This window comes from Chaetodon auriga, chromosome 23, assembly GCF_051107435.1.
Source record: "Chaetodon auriga isolate fChaAug3 chromosome 23, fChaAug3.hap1, whole genome shotgun sequence".
NCBI lineage: Eukaryota > Metazoa > Chordata > Actinopteri > Chaetodontiformes > Chaetodontidae > Chaetodon > Chaetodon auriga.
In genome coordinates, this window is record NC_135096.1 from 17661116 (window position 1) to 17673519 (window position 12404).

Consider the following 12404-nt stretch of genomic DNA (forward strand, 5'->3'; position numbering starts at 1 on the left):
CAGCAGCTTTAAATTCAGATTACGATCACCAGGACACACTTTCCTTTTTTAGGTTTTAGTCTTTCTGCTCTCCTTGACACAGTGATTATGCACTAGCAGGGGCATTATGCAACGTTACACAACTGCAGGCAGTTCATGATTTGTCAGAAACAAATCTGCACAAAAAATGAAGAAAAAGTCTTTGTCCAGTAGAAACTGTCCTGTGTGCAGACATGTTTATTCAGAATTTTAATAATCTGCACAGTCAAAACAAAACCTCCACTTGGTTTTGTCCCTTTTCCTCTTCATATTCTCAGTCCTCTCATTGGAAGAGAATGTTGCAGGCTTTTTGATTGGATGAACGGCGTGTGGCACAGAGTTGCCATGGCTGGAGACAGAACTTGTCACCCGCCGCTGACGTCCTTTGTGATTATGCTCCGCTTCCTGTCAATCACCTGACACCCACAACATGAAACGACTGAGTGTTCGCTGTGAAATAATCCCTGAAAAACACGCTGCCTTAAAGCCTCATCGCCACTTCGTCACTACCTTTGAACTCGTAGGGTTTGTATTTTAAAAGCTCGGAGAAGGAAGATTGCACCGACCGTCCTGACGGTTAATAATTTGCTATAAACTGTGCAACCCAGTGGCACAGCATGATTATCGCCAACTGTTCGAATACACAGAGCATTTGCCAGGAATAAGAGTGTTAATAAAGCTTTGTGAATATTTCAGCGGCCGGTCTGGTCCCTGCCCGCGGCTGCATTCCAATTTAGAAGTGCAGTATTCATTATGGGGCAATTTCCTCACATTGCATTATGGGTAGATTCCCACAAGAGGTGAGGAGGACCTCAGAGAGAGAGGAAGGGTGTGGGAAAGTGAAGGAGAAGGAGGTGGGAGGGGGTGCATGGCTGCGTCTCCTCTGCTTGACATGAAAAAGAAGCCCCATCTGTTTGATGGCAGCAGACTTCAGCCACAACAACACTCACACAAGCTCGTAACTTCAGCTTGGGAGATTTCCGTCTTTCCACTTGAGCTGAAGGATCAAATGCTCCTCTGAGCTTTTATGAAACCCTTTTAAAAATCATGAGGGAACATCAAAACCGCATCGACATGAAGTTAAAAACAAAGCTGTATCTGGTTAAAGGATAATTCCAGTTTATTGCAGCTCGGGTCTTGTTTTTGTCGTCGTTCTCATTGTTTCTATCAGTGGTGACACCAAAGTAATGGCTAAAATCTGGGAACACAGCCACAACAACGTCCAGCAGGGAGAGAAACACGAGCAGTTCAATGACGAGCACGCCACGGTTTATCTAAAGGTGCACTCGCTGAGCAGACAAAATGTTGACTAAACAACCAACCTGCCTGTCACTGTCTCAATTAATGCAGTTAACTGTTTTGTCCTCGGCCCATTGGTCAAACTAATATCTACACGAGGTGCAGTGAAGGCAGCACTAGCAGTAGCTTCAGCACTCCTTCAGGCTTCGTTCATTCCGATGAACATTGCTCGGTGGTGCGTGAAGCCAAAAAAAGCCACTTCCTGTTGTAAAGAAATTACCTGGACAAGCGCACAGTGAGCGGGCCCCAGCGCTCAGAGCATGGGGCCCGTAGCTGAGACAGCTGACCTCCAGTTCAGCCCTCTGCCAACATGAATGGGGATGAATGAATGTTAATGTTGTCATTTTGTCGCCGTTGTGACTGTTACAGCTGCTTCTTTCACACTGGAAGTCTATGGGAAAAAGTCTTTTTGGGCCTGTGTGCATCATGTGACACTGTAATGACACGGTTTGGCCACGACTGGAAGCATCAAAACGTTAGCTGCAGATTATTTTTCTGTCTATCAATTAATCAGCTGATTGTTTGAGCTCTAACTGTGATGGATGAGTGTTCAGGTCATAATTTAACCACCTTCGTTTTGTCTAATTGCATGTGGCTGACCAGTTTAAAACCTGTCTGATCATCTGACGCTCTCAGTTCTCTCCAGTCAACTATAACAGGAAGTAAGATCTGTGTCAGGTGTGCAAAACTGGAGACGATTCCAAAACACCAGCGATGGAAACACACCAGGGCTCACGAGTCTCACCACGACCTAAAGCATTCATTTCTTTTTGATAGTAGGTGAGTAAACGTGAGGTTTCTGCCTCATAAGGACACCGAATAAATATAATTATACACATTTTGCAACCTAGAGGAGCACTCTGCTCTGGTCAGTGACCCCAAGGACATTCAGCGTCTGTTGGCCCGTTTTATTACAGACATGACCGACACTTATTGTTTCTGTGTAATCAGACAGGAGGATGTTTGTCAGCCCACCTGATTTCTTCCTCTTTCTTCTCTCCCTCTAAACTTCATCAGAGCTGACAGGATTATGAGGGGAAACATTCAGTGTGAGATCATCGTCCAGTGACTGAAGTAATTAAGGCCGACGGTACTTGCTCAGGCTCAAAGCTGCCCCCAACACACACACACACACACACACGCGCGCACACACACACACACGCGCGCACACACACACACACACACACACACACACACACACCTCTTTTGCATGTAGTGCTGAAAGCTGAAGTAATGTGTGTGAGTTCAGTGTCGATCAGGAGCATCAGAGTGATGGAAAAATAAACCTGAAAACACATCAAAGGAAAACTGCACAGAGTGCTCGAGTTTGTGTTCATACAGAGAAAACACTTCAGGATATGCATTCAGTTTCACTTCCTGTTTAAAAAGATCATCTTTTCAGTTCCTCCTTCCTCGTCTCGACACGCACTCATCTGATTACCACATAATCAGAGCAAATGTTTGCAGTAATCGGCTTGTTTGCGCCGTTGATCAAGAGGACACAATATGCTCTGCGCCAGGTGAGAGGATGACGCCAGCCGCCATCGCCATTCCCCACCACAAACCTTTTTCCTTTTTTTCCCACGGTGCATAGCTGACCCTAATCTTCTGTTTGTGAGAAAACCTTGGCCCGTTATGCAGCATTATGAATGCCACAAGGTCAGCATCTGGCCAGGCGTAATTGAGCATGATGGACGGCACGAATCTGAAATCCTGTTCCCTGCGCTCTGCGGCCTGATCAATACTTTCATCCTGCTGATCTGCTGGATGTCGGTTCCTTCCATCTCTCGCTGTCTGTGGCCAATCTGGGCCACAGACCAACAGCTGGATGAGGGACTCAAATCCCAAGACACACACCAAACACACACACCTATGCTGACTACACAAAAACAATACAGGAATACGTACACAGATGGAGCACACACAAGCGGAAACACACACAAACGGTTCATCTGGTGCAAATTACAATCAGTTTGTTTGATGTCTGCATCTGTTTCGACTGACACCTCCTACCTGCGCATGCCAAAAACAGAAATTACAAATATGAATTTTGATTCACTATGATAAAATTATGAGAAAGTAATAAAAGGAAAATGAAAAAGTACTTAAAATAGAACAAAATGTCATGATTTCAAGACACTACTTGTCTTATTCTAATGTCTTTCATTCATTGATTTGCCTTTTGTGCTTGACATTAGTTTCCACATATGAAACGAGGAGCTCAGGTTACTGAGAAAGTGCAGGAGTCCTGCTTCACCTTCAGGCGGCCTCATAAGTCGAAGTGTATTACTGACAGCTGGATTTGTGTCCTTTAGGGTGATTTTGTATAATGATGCAACCAACAGAGTTTATTTCTAATTATTAGAAGAGTAAATTTGACGTGCCTGGCCAAAGAGTGCAGTGAATCCACCTCCACAGTGTGAAAACTCTCTCTGTGTCTCGTTTCTGATCCAGTATTCAGAGCAGATCACCTGTGATGAGCCGCCGTCTGCTGGCTCAGCGGAGCCCACTGAACGTTAGTTTGGGTCTTTTTCCACCAAAATATAAAATGGCCCCTCTGGCCAGACGTGCCGTGCCATCGAACTGAATGGCTCAGCAGTTACGCAACCAACTTGGCTAATGTCACTTTCCCCGAGATGTCAGCGAAGTCGGTGGCCCTCCCCTCGCCTCCACTCCACCTCCTCCCCCTGATGTGATTATGGAGATTCACTTTCCAGTAGCCTCAGGGGCTCGGCAAACACTGTGTGTGTGTGTGTGTGTGTGTGTGTGTGTGTGTGTGTGTGTGTGTGTGTGTGTGTGGCACAAAGGCTCAGCTGAGCAGATACTCTGAAATATGAGTTAGTGCAACACATTTACTGTAACACAGACACACTTTCTGTGATGGCCGACTCCACCTTGATTATTCCATTTCTCCATTTCTTGATTATTCATCAAAAGTTAAGGAAACTGGGAATAAGACAAAAGAGAAGAAGTTCTTCGAGAGTCTGGTTGTTGAATGTAATTCAGTGGTCGCCACCGCAAACCAAAAAACACACCTTATCATCATCATCAGCGGCCTTACAGCAGGACCAAACAGAACCCAGCCTGAAACACAAAGTGAGCGACTCATCATTCAGGCGCCGTCATTAATCGATGTCAGCCGTGGCTAATGATGACGAGTGCTAATCGGCATCAGGCGCTTTATGGGCTATGGATGAGAGGAGCAGATTGAGCATCAGTGGGTGATGGAGGAAGGCCAGAGGAGGTTGGCATCACTCAGGAACAAGGCATGCTGCGCCAACCTGCCACTTGCTGCTATTCATATCCCCACTGCAGACTGGGGCGCACACGTAGACGCAGTGTGGAGGGTGGTGCGTTGAGATTAATGCTTTCAGGTAGCTTGTGTGTTTCTGTAATCTGTTCCTTCTTCCTAGGACTGCACAATTATTTTCCATTATGGCTTCATCTTTTCATTATTTTCTTAATGAATAAATTCATAGTTTAGTCTGTAAAACATCACATAATAGTGGAAAACGCAGAGGAAATGTCTTTAAATGACATCTTTTGTCACACCGACAGTCTAAAATCACAGATGACAGCCTAAATTACAGATGAAAGCTGAATTCATAAGCAACAGCCTGCAGCCCCTTCATCGACTCGGTCCAGTACACTGAGGGGCTTTGCTGCTGCAGCCCGACTTGATCTGTATGACCAGTAGCTTACAGTGGCTAATGTTAGCCAAGGCTTTCATAGGCTATGAATTAGTTTTTTGTGAGCAGAAACACTTTAAATGTCACCATCACCTCACACACTTATCCACTCAATGACAATGTTTTGGAAGTGGACTTTCTTTCTTTTTAAAAAGGCACTTATAACATAGCTTACACAGGCAGTTTAAGCTATTTTTAAGGGATTTTCCGCAGCATGCATGCAGAAAAGAAACGGCAACAAGGCACATTCATACTAAATATTGCTTGTTCTGTCAGCATTGGAGCACATTTAAAGATAAATGTGACCACAGTGTGGGGACTCAGGGCTGAATGCGGACACAATGGTGTACCACGCAGTCTCGCCCACACTTGCAGAAATAGAGCTTTTCCTTCGGTGCAAGCGAAGCGCCGACACAGACATTCCCCTGAACCGCTCCTGGTCATTGACACGTAAACAAATACAAGCGCACACACCGACCCTGACATACTACGCACACACACACATCTCCAGATGGAGGCTGACAGCATGCTTTGGGCAAATGGCTTCAAATGAGGAACACATGAGCCTCTCCCTGTGTGACGGCTTTCACATGCTCCCACAACCTCACACACCTCCGGGGCGAAAGGAGGAAAGGCGAAGGGTGTGTGTGCGTGAGTGTGTGTGAGGAAGATAAGCAGGAGAATCAGGACAAGACAGGGAGGACAGAAGATGAAGAAGAGGGCTAGAGAACAGAGGAAAGGAAAGCAGGAGGATTGTGCCAGTTTAGTCACAACATATATGTGCAGGGATGGATTTGTATGTGCAAAACAAGTTTCCAGAGCGTGTAAGGACAGAATCAGGAGTGTGTATCAATGTTTGAAGAGGAGTGCGTGTCACTGGCTTTGAGAAAGAAATAAGACTTCCTCTTGGTTTGGATTCCTTGCACGCAAACTCAAAGTGAAAGCAGAGCTAAAGTCATCAGATCTCATCAGAGAGGGGTCATCCTGTGAGACCGATTTCAAGTTTAAGATGTTAAAGATGTATCAGAATCTGAAAAAAGCTGCAGAAAACACAGAACGCATCAAAGTGAGCGTGTCAGGAGAACTCAGCTTCTCTCTGCGCTTCAAATCCACATTGCGAGCTCCAATTTGTTGTTTTGTTCCACTCAATATTCTTGTTAATACGTCACTTTTAGGAGCATCAATCCGTTGTGTGGGAGCCTTTCTAGTTTTTTGATATTGTCATTGAAAAACTGCCATAAAGAGATGAAACTGGAGAGAGAGTTTCAGGCGAAGTGAGGGGTGGTTATGTGTAACAAAGTCAAGTAGGAGATGGATGCCAACAGCAGCGAGTCTACGCATTGGAGTGCATGTGGGTGTGTGTGAGAGAAAATGTCCAAATCAGCTGCTCTTACAGTCAGTAAAATGTTCTGCTCCTCTTCCATTTTCATTCAGCAACTATGATTCTTTAGTTAGTCGGGCATTTTAAGACTTCGAGACATAAAGATGATGAGCAAATGATGCTTGTCAGCAAAGAACAGGCCATTAAAAAGTAAAGACATCAACATATCTGCTTTTATTCTGAGTCCAATCAGCTGCTCTGCTCATCAGCATCATCCAACCAAACTGTTCATCTATTTCTGTATCTGCATGGAGGGAAAAGAGGAAAGTATGTGGATATTATGCAATTCTGCCGTTAGCCAAGCTACAGTAGATAAATGTGTGGAGGCTAACTGATGATTTTTAGCCGTTTTCCGCCCTGAAGTTATTACACACACACACACACACACACACACACACCAGAGCCGAATAATGAGACTCTCGCTCCGTTCAGAGTGTGGAGAAGAAGCTTCTTAGGATTTATGTGTGTGGCAGCAGTGATTTGCTTTGGCCCACAAAGTGGATTAAAAGGCATAATAACGCCGACACTGGCAACAAGTTCATTGAGAAAAGGAGCAGAAGTCACCACCGGCCACCTCCTCATGTTTACAGTACAGCAACAACGACCCATGAAGGATTCCAATGTTTTGTGCAACATAAAGAAATGATGCTTGATCGACTTTAAGGTCAAGGAGGCGGGGGAGGGAACATGTCCAGTGTTTATCAGACACACAAACTAAATGTCAGCACCAGCAGGGACAACAGTCCAGCTCCTCTCCATCAAACACGGCTCGGCCTTTAGATTCAAGGCCTCCATCGGCTCAGCTGGGCTGTGGAGCTGAAGCATTTCTTGCCAGTCCTTTGATAAAAAATCGGCTCCTCCTGGCTTATAGAAGACAACCCTGGGTTATTTCCTCCTCTTGTGCGGTCATTGTTGATCCAACCGAGCATGCTAACCAGCTAGCCTCGGCCTGCGCTGTCCCTCGAGAGGCGACAGCGAGTACAATGTGACATCAGTCCAAAACCTTTACGATATTCAACGATCACAGAAAACCAGCACATATTCCCGTTTGAGGAGCTGGAACCGCACATTTTTTAGCACTTTTGCTTGTTACTGACTCATTTTCCATCAGAATAAGATGTCAGACCTATTCAGTGGTTCCCACCCTTCCCTCGTGACGGGTCATGCCACAGTGTGGGGACAGGCTGAGGCCAGTTCAAAAGTGGTATTTCATATAAAAAGAGCAAAACACTGGTCTAATTCTGTGTGACAGAAATGTTTTATTTCTTATGCTTTTAATCATCTTGTGGCTCCTTAGACTTGGAGGTCGAGCAGCACTGAACTAATCCATCGACTGACAACTTCAGCTCCGTGTGAGTTATAGCAATAAAATCAATCAAATAACTAAAAAACATCCAAGCAGAGCAGCGTTGAAAAGAATGACGGCACCACAGATTCTTATTATTTTCTTTTATGGTGTAAAACTGACCGATGGAAACCAGTCAGCTGCTTTTAGTGGTGACATGGCGAAACAGTCCACTCGATCCACCAATCACTGCAACATGCAAATGTGTTATAAAGCAATTAAATCCAATGGGTTTATGCTATCTTAGAGTCATAAAAACTCATGCGCAGCAGTTAGCTTAGCTTCATCTTATTCCTGGCACGAAAGCAAATAAGCATATTTCCCGAAACAACATTTAAACATTGATCTCCTCTGCTTGATTTCCAGTTCCTCCTCCTTTGAATCTGTCCGTGTTTCATCTGAAAACATCTTGCATTAACTCTGCAGCTAAGAATCTTCCCATCCTGCTTTGCTCAGGTCAAACATCACAGACTTTGAAAGCTGCAGGACAGATTAAGAGGAGCTCTCTTTGTGCTTCAGAGGCTGCAGCGAGCTCTGCCCCTCCATGCAGAAAATTCAACAAAACCTGCACCCCTCCAGACGATGATGTAATCTCTTACGGTTCTGATCTGAACATCATAACCAAAGGCGGCGAGCCAGCGACGCGTTATGTAAGAGCGGACACACACACACGCACAGGGAAGGAAGGTGTGTGTGAACAGGCTAATCATTTACAACAAAGGGGAGGACGGACAGACAGTGAGAGGAGCTGGAAACGCTCTCAGGGCCGCTGTGAATCCTTGCAGCCGCTTTAGGGAACCACATTAAAGTTAAAATCAAAATGTCACATGGGAGGCGCCTGCTCCTCTAATCAAACTTTCATAGTAATGAAATCAGATATAATTGTACCTCAGAGAGCGGAGCTGATGCCTCGTTATCCGAGTCCTGAGCACAGTGCACCTCTGCAGACATACAGATTAGAGATTATAGGACACAATCAAGCAAAAAGATCAATCCATACCCACAAACACCAGCACCGCCACCACGTCCACCGCCGCCCGTCACTGGGATTATCAACCCTGCCTGTGCTCTCTGCTCATTTTCCAGTTTGTAATTACTCTCAGCTCAATGTCGAGCACAGACGCTGCAAAGTGACACAACAGCGCTGCAATCAAGAACGTGGTCTGTTTACCATAATTAAGGTAGCAAATGAAGTCACAGCTAATCAGCACGCTCTCCACAGAACGACTGTGAACGTATGGTGCTGATGCTCGACGTGAGGGAGCTCCGGCCTCATTTCTTCATTTTTAATACGTTTAGACGGAAGGTTTTAGAAGCTCTTGGTTCCAGCTTCACATCGACAGGTGTGAGTACGCTATCGATCTCTGAAGAACCAAAAACACATCAAACTGTCAAGGATTCCTGAAATGAAAGGATTTACAGTTGCACAGTTGAGAAACGCTCTTTGGTGGATACATGGTGTCAGGAAGACAGTTTTTCTAAATGAACTCGATCACCTTCACATATGCTGATGCAGATATTTGTGTGATCTGTTATTAACAGGTGATATGGGGATGGATGATGGCTGGCTCCAAATACAATCCTTAGCCTACAGATAAGGATCAATATATAACTGGGTTGGCCTACTGACAGCAGAGATGTTTGTGACAAATATCACCTAAAATGAATGTGATGTTGTGATTTGTTGGATAAGAACCAAACACGTCTGTCTTGACTTTGTTTTCTCGGGCCTGTCGGTCAGATGGAAGGTTCAGATGCTGCAGGAAATACAAGCTGATGGTCTGTCGGATCATTTCACATTAAGCGTCCGATTGTCACATTGTGCATCTGGCAGATGCGGCTTTGTAAAATGTACGTCTTTATCTGAAAACTTTCTCCTGCGCTCTGAATCAGAAACGTGTCCTGATGCAGAAGAGGCAGCGCTGGCACTCAGAAACACAAGCTCCTTACATGACAGCGCTCGCCTTCTTGCCCCCACTGTAAATCTTCAGCTTCTTAACGGATGCTATAAGCTTATGGTCACATTCCAGATGTCAAACGCACACACAAATGATTACACCAACAAATAGGCCATCCTCCAATCCACTCTATTTTGGTACGCTGGTGTGGGCGGAATCGGTTGCGCAACATCACACCTGGAGCACAACAGTCCAGGCTGCAGAGGTGGAAATGGGTGAACGTACCGAGATAATTTCACCGCTTCAACATAAAATGGTGATTAAGCAATCCAGAGGGTTAATTGTTAAGTAGAAATATGGCCGCCCTCCTGCCCAACTATCCTGCGGGTCTTCAAACAGACTCGCCCACTCTGTCAATTCAAGTTGCATGGTAAAGGCTCTCATTGGACACCGGTCTGTGCGTAGCAGCGTGCCTCAGGAGATGATGATGTAATGTCTTTTAAAACATCACTGCTGAGGGACACCCCGCTCTTCTGCACCTTACGTCATAGACCGACTGTGACCCAGCAATATTACTGTGGCAGGGCCCACCAAGCGCTGCAGGAACTACAAATAACGTCTGTATTTTTGTAGAAAAAGTGTGTTGGAGTCACAAAATCAGGCAAAAATATCAAAATCAGTAGTAATTTTGTGATGCTGAAGCTAAAAATCTGAATATTTGCTTGCAAAAAAGTAACATTTTGTCATACTACAGTGAATATTAGATCTCAAATTAGCAACATTTCATGCCATTTTGCAACACTGAGGCAAAAAAAATCTGTATATTTGCTTGCAAAATAGTGACAACTTTGAAATACTGAAGCCAAAATATTGAATATTTGTGCCTAAAATAGAAACATTTTGTAATGCTAAAGCTAAAAATCTAATTATTAGATCCCATATTAGAAACACTTTGTGCCATTTTGCAACACTGAAGCGAAAAATCTGAACATTGCTTCCAAAATACTATTATTCCCTTCCCTGAAGTGAAAAATCACTTCCAAAGAGTCTTTTCAAACAGAACCTCTTCATTTTAACACATCTGCACATGCAGAGAAGCTGCAGAAGAAGGAACACAGCAGGGAAACACTGTGAGGCGAGTGTGTGTAAAGGCCCTCCAGGCCTGTGCACTCTCACTTGTTATGCTCTCTAACAGTCAACAAGGCAAAAAGGCATCATGCCAGATCAGCTGCCACACTGCCGCCCACTCTGATTTATTGTGTTTTAGATCCAATTCTACATCATAATGAGCGACACATATCTGTGGGTAACCTGAGCATCCATATTCAAGTGGCTCTGTGGATAAGATGGCCATGATGAGCAGCCTGTACAGCCTGAATTCCTCCACTGGCTGAATGCTGTCTCCAAACTGAAGGATGTGATTTTACTACGGAGCCACAACGAAAACAAGTCAGTCACATCCACTCTGTATGGGCGCTGAGTCCTCCACTGCACAGAGACACGCCTACACTGTCCCCACACACAGCTCCAGTGAAGACACAGCAACAGTTTGGATGGATGAAATCGACTCATTTAAGGCTGATCTTCGATGTGCACATCACACACTGTTTCTTATGATTTGCATCTGGATTTCTGTGGCGTGCACGCTGATTATGGGCTCATTTTGACGCTGTGCGATCTAAAGGATGCTGACTACAGAGTGATCTTACTATCTGACACAGACCATCTTGTATAAAGGCACATTTGAATGTGTGCGCCCTACAGAGGCTCCATTAACATGTCTGAGGTTGTAACTGACGGACACAAGCATCCATCTGCGCCAAGTGCACCGCCGATCGTGTCTTTTGCAGCCTCCCGCTCCACCAATGGAGCAGACCGCTGCATCCGTGAAAAAACACGGGCTTCATGGGTTGCAGCGCCGTCGACTTATCACGCTCCTGACAGATCAGACACCGAGCCTCTGTGGGGGAGCCGCAGATAACAGTCGAGGCGGCTGCGGCGGGAGGATCACGAAGCGGCTGCTCCACACCTGAACCTGAACAATGCAGCCGTGCACAGCGCGCAGCCTCCTCCGCCTCCCTATCAGCCGCTCATTAGGCAGAGATAAGCTCATGATGGTGCAGCAACGCAAAAGGCAAATTGGCATTAATGTATGCACCATAAACCAGACCGTGCACGCTCCACAACCCGCCCATCCTTTTATTCTCCTCCACCCGCCTCCAAATCCCTTCGAAGGCGCAAAATAACACAGAAAAGCGTCCAATTGCGCTCGGGTTGGTGCGCTAATCTCGGTCACCCGCAGCAGAGAGACCGTTATTGCCTTTTCTCCAAATCGCCCTCAAATAGGTGAGAGGCCAGAGGAGAAAAAAAAGCACCACTATTGTGTCGCGCACAAGCGAGAAGCCATTGCAAGTAGGTTAAACCGCTCAGGCTGGCGCAGACGCGAATGTCTCCAAAGGAAATATACGCAAAAACGCGCAAATGTCAGCGGCTGGCTGCGCGTACCTTTGCTCTCCTGTCCCTCGTCCTGAGTCTCCTCTGCGTTGGACTCCATGGCCGGCTTTGTTCCATCCATTATTTTAGCGGTATATAGTCTCCTTGTGGCACTTGTACCTTTCAGTGTGTGTGGATGGTGGAGTCTGTCCTGGTGACTTGATGCTCTCTCTCTCTCTCTCTCTCTCTCTCTCTCTCTCTCTCTCTCTCCTCGTACACACCCTCCCCCTCTCTCCACCTCCCTGTTGAAGCTGATATATTACTAGAAGCGTTGGAAAGGT

At 45.6% G+C, this 12404-nt stretch overlaps 1 protein-coding gene across 1 annotated transcript in view; it reads right to left on the reverse strand.

Annotated features, from left to right (window-relative positions):
* Positions 1–12404, reverse strand: part of LOC143316048 (neuronal membrane glycoprotein M6-b-like) — a 24462-nt gene extending 12058 nt beyond the window's left edge. The window contains exon 1 of the mRNA XM_076723751.1: positions 12136–12404. Within this exon, the coding sequence (XP_076579866.1) occupies positions 12136–12205 (70 nt within the window). The 5' untranslated portion in view covers positions 12206–12404. The remainder of the gene's footprint in view (positions 1–12135) is intronic.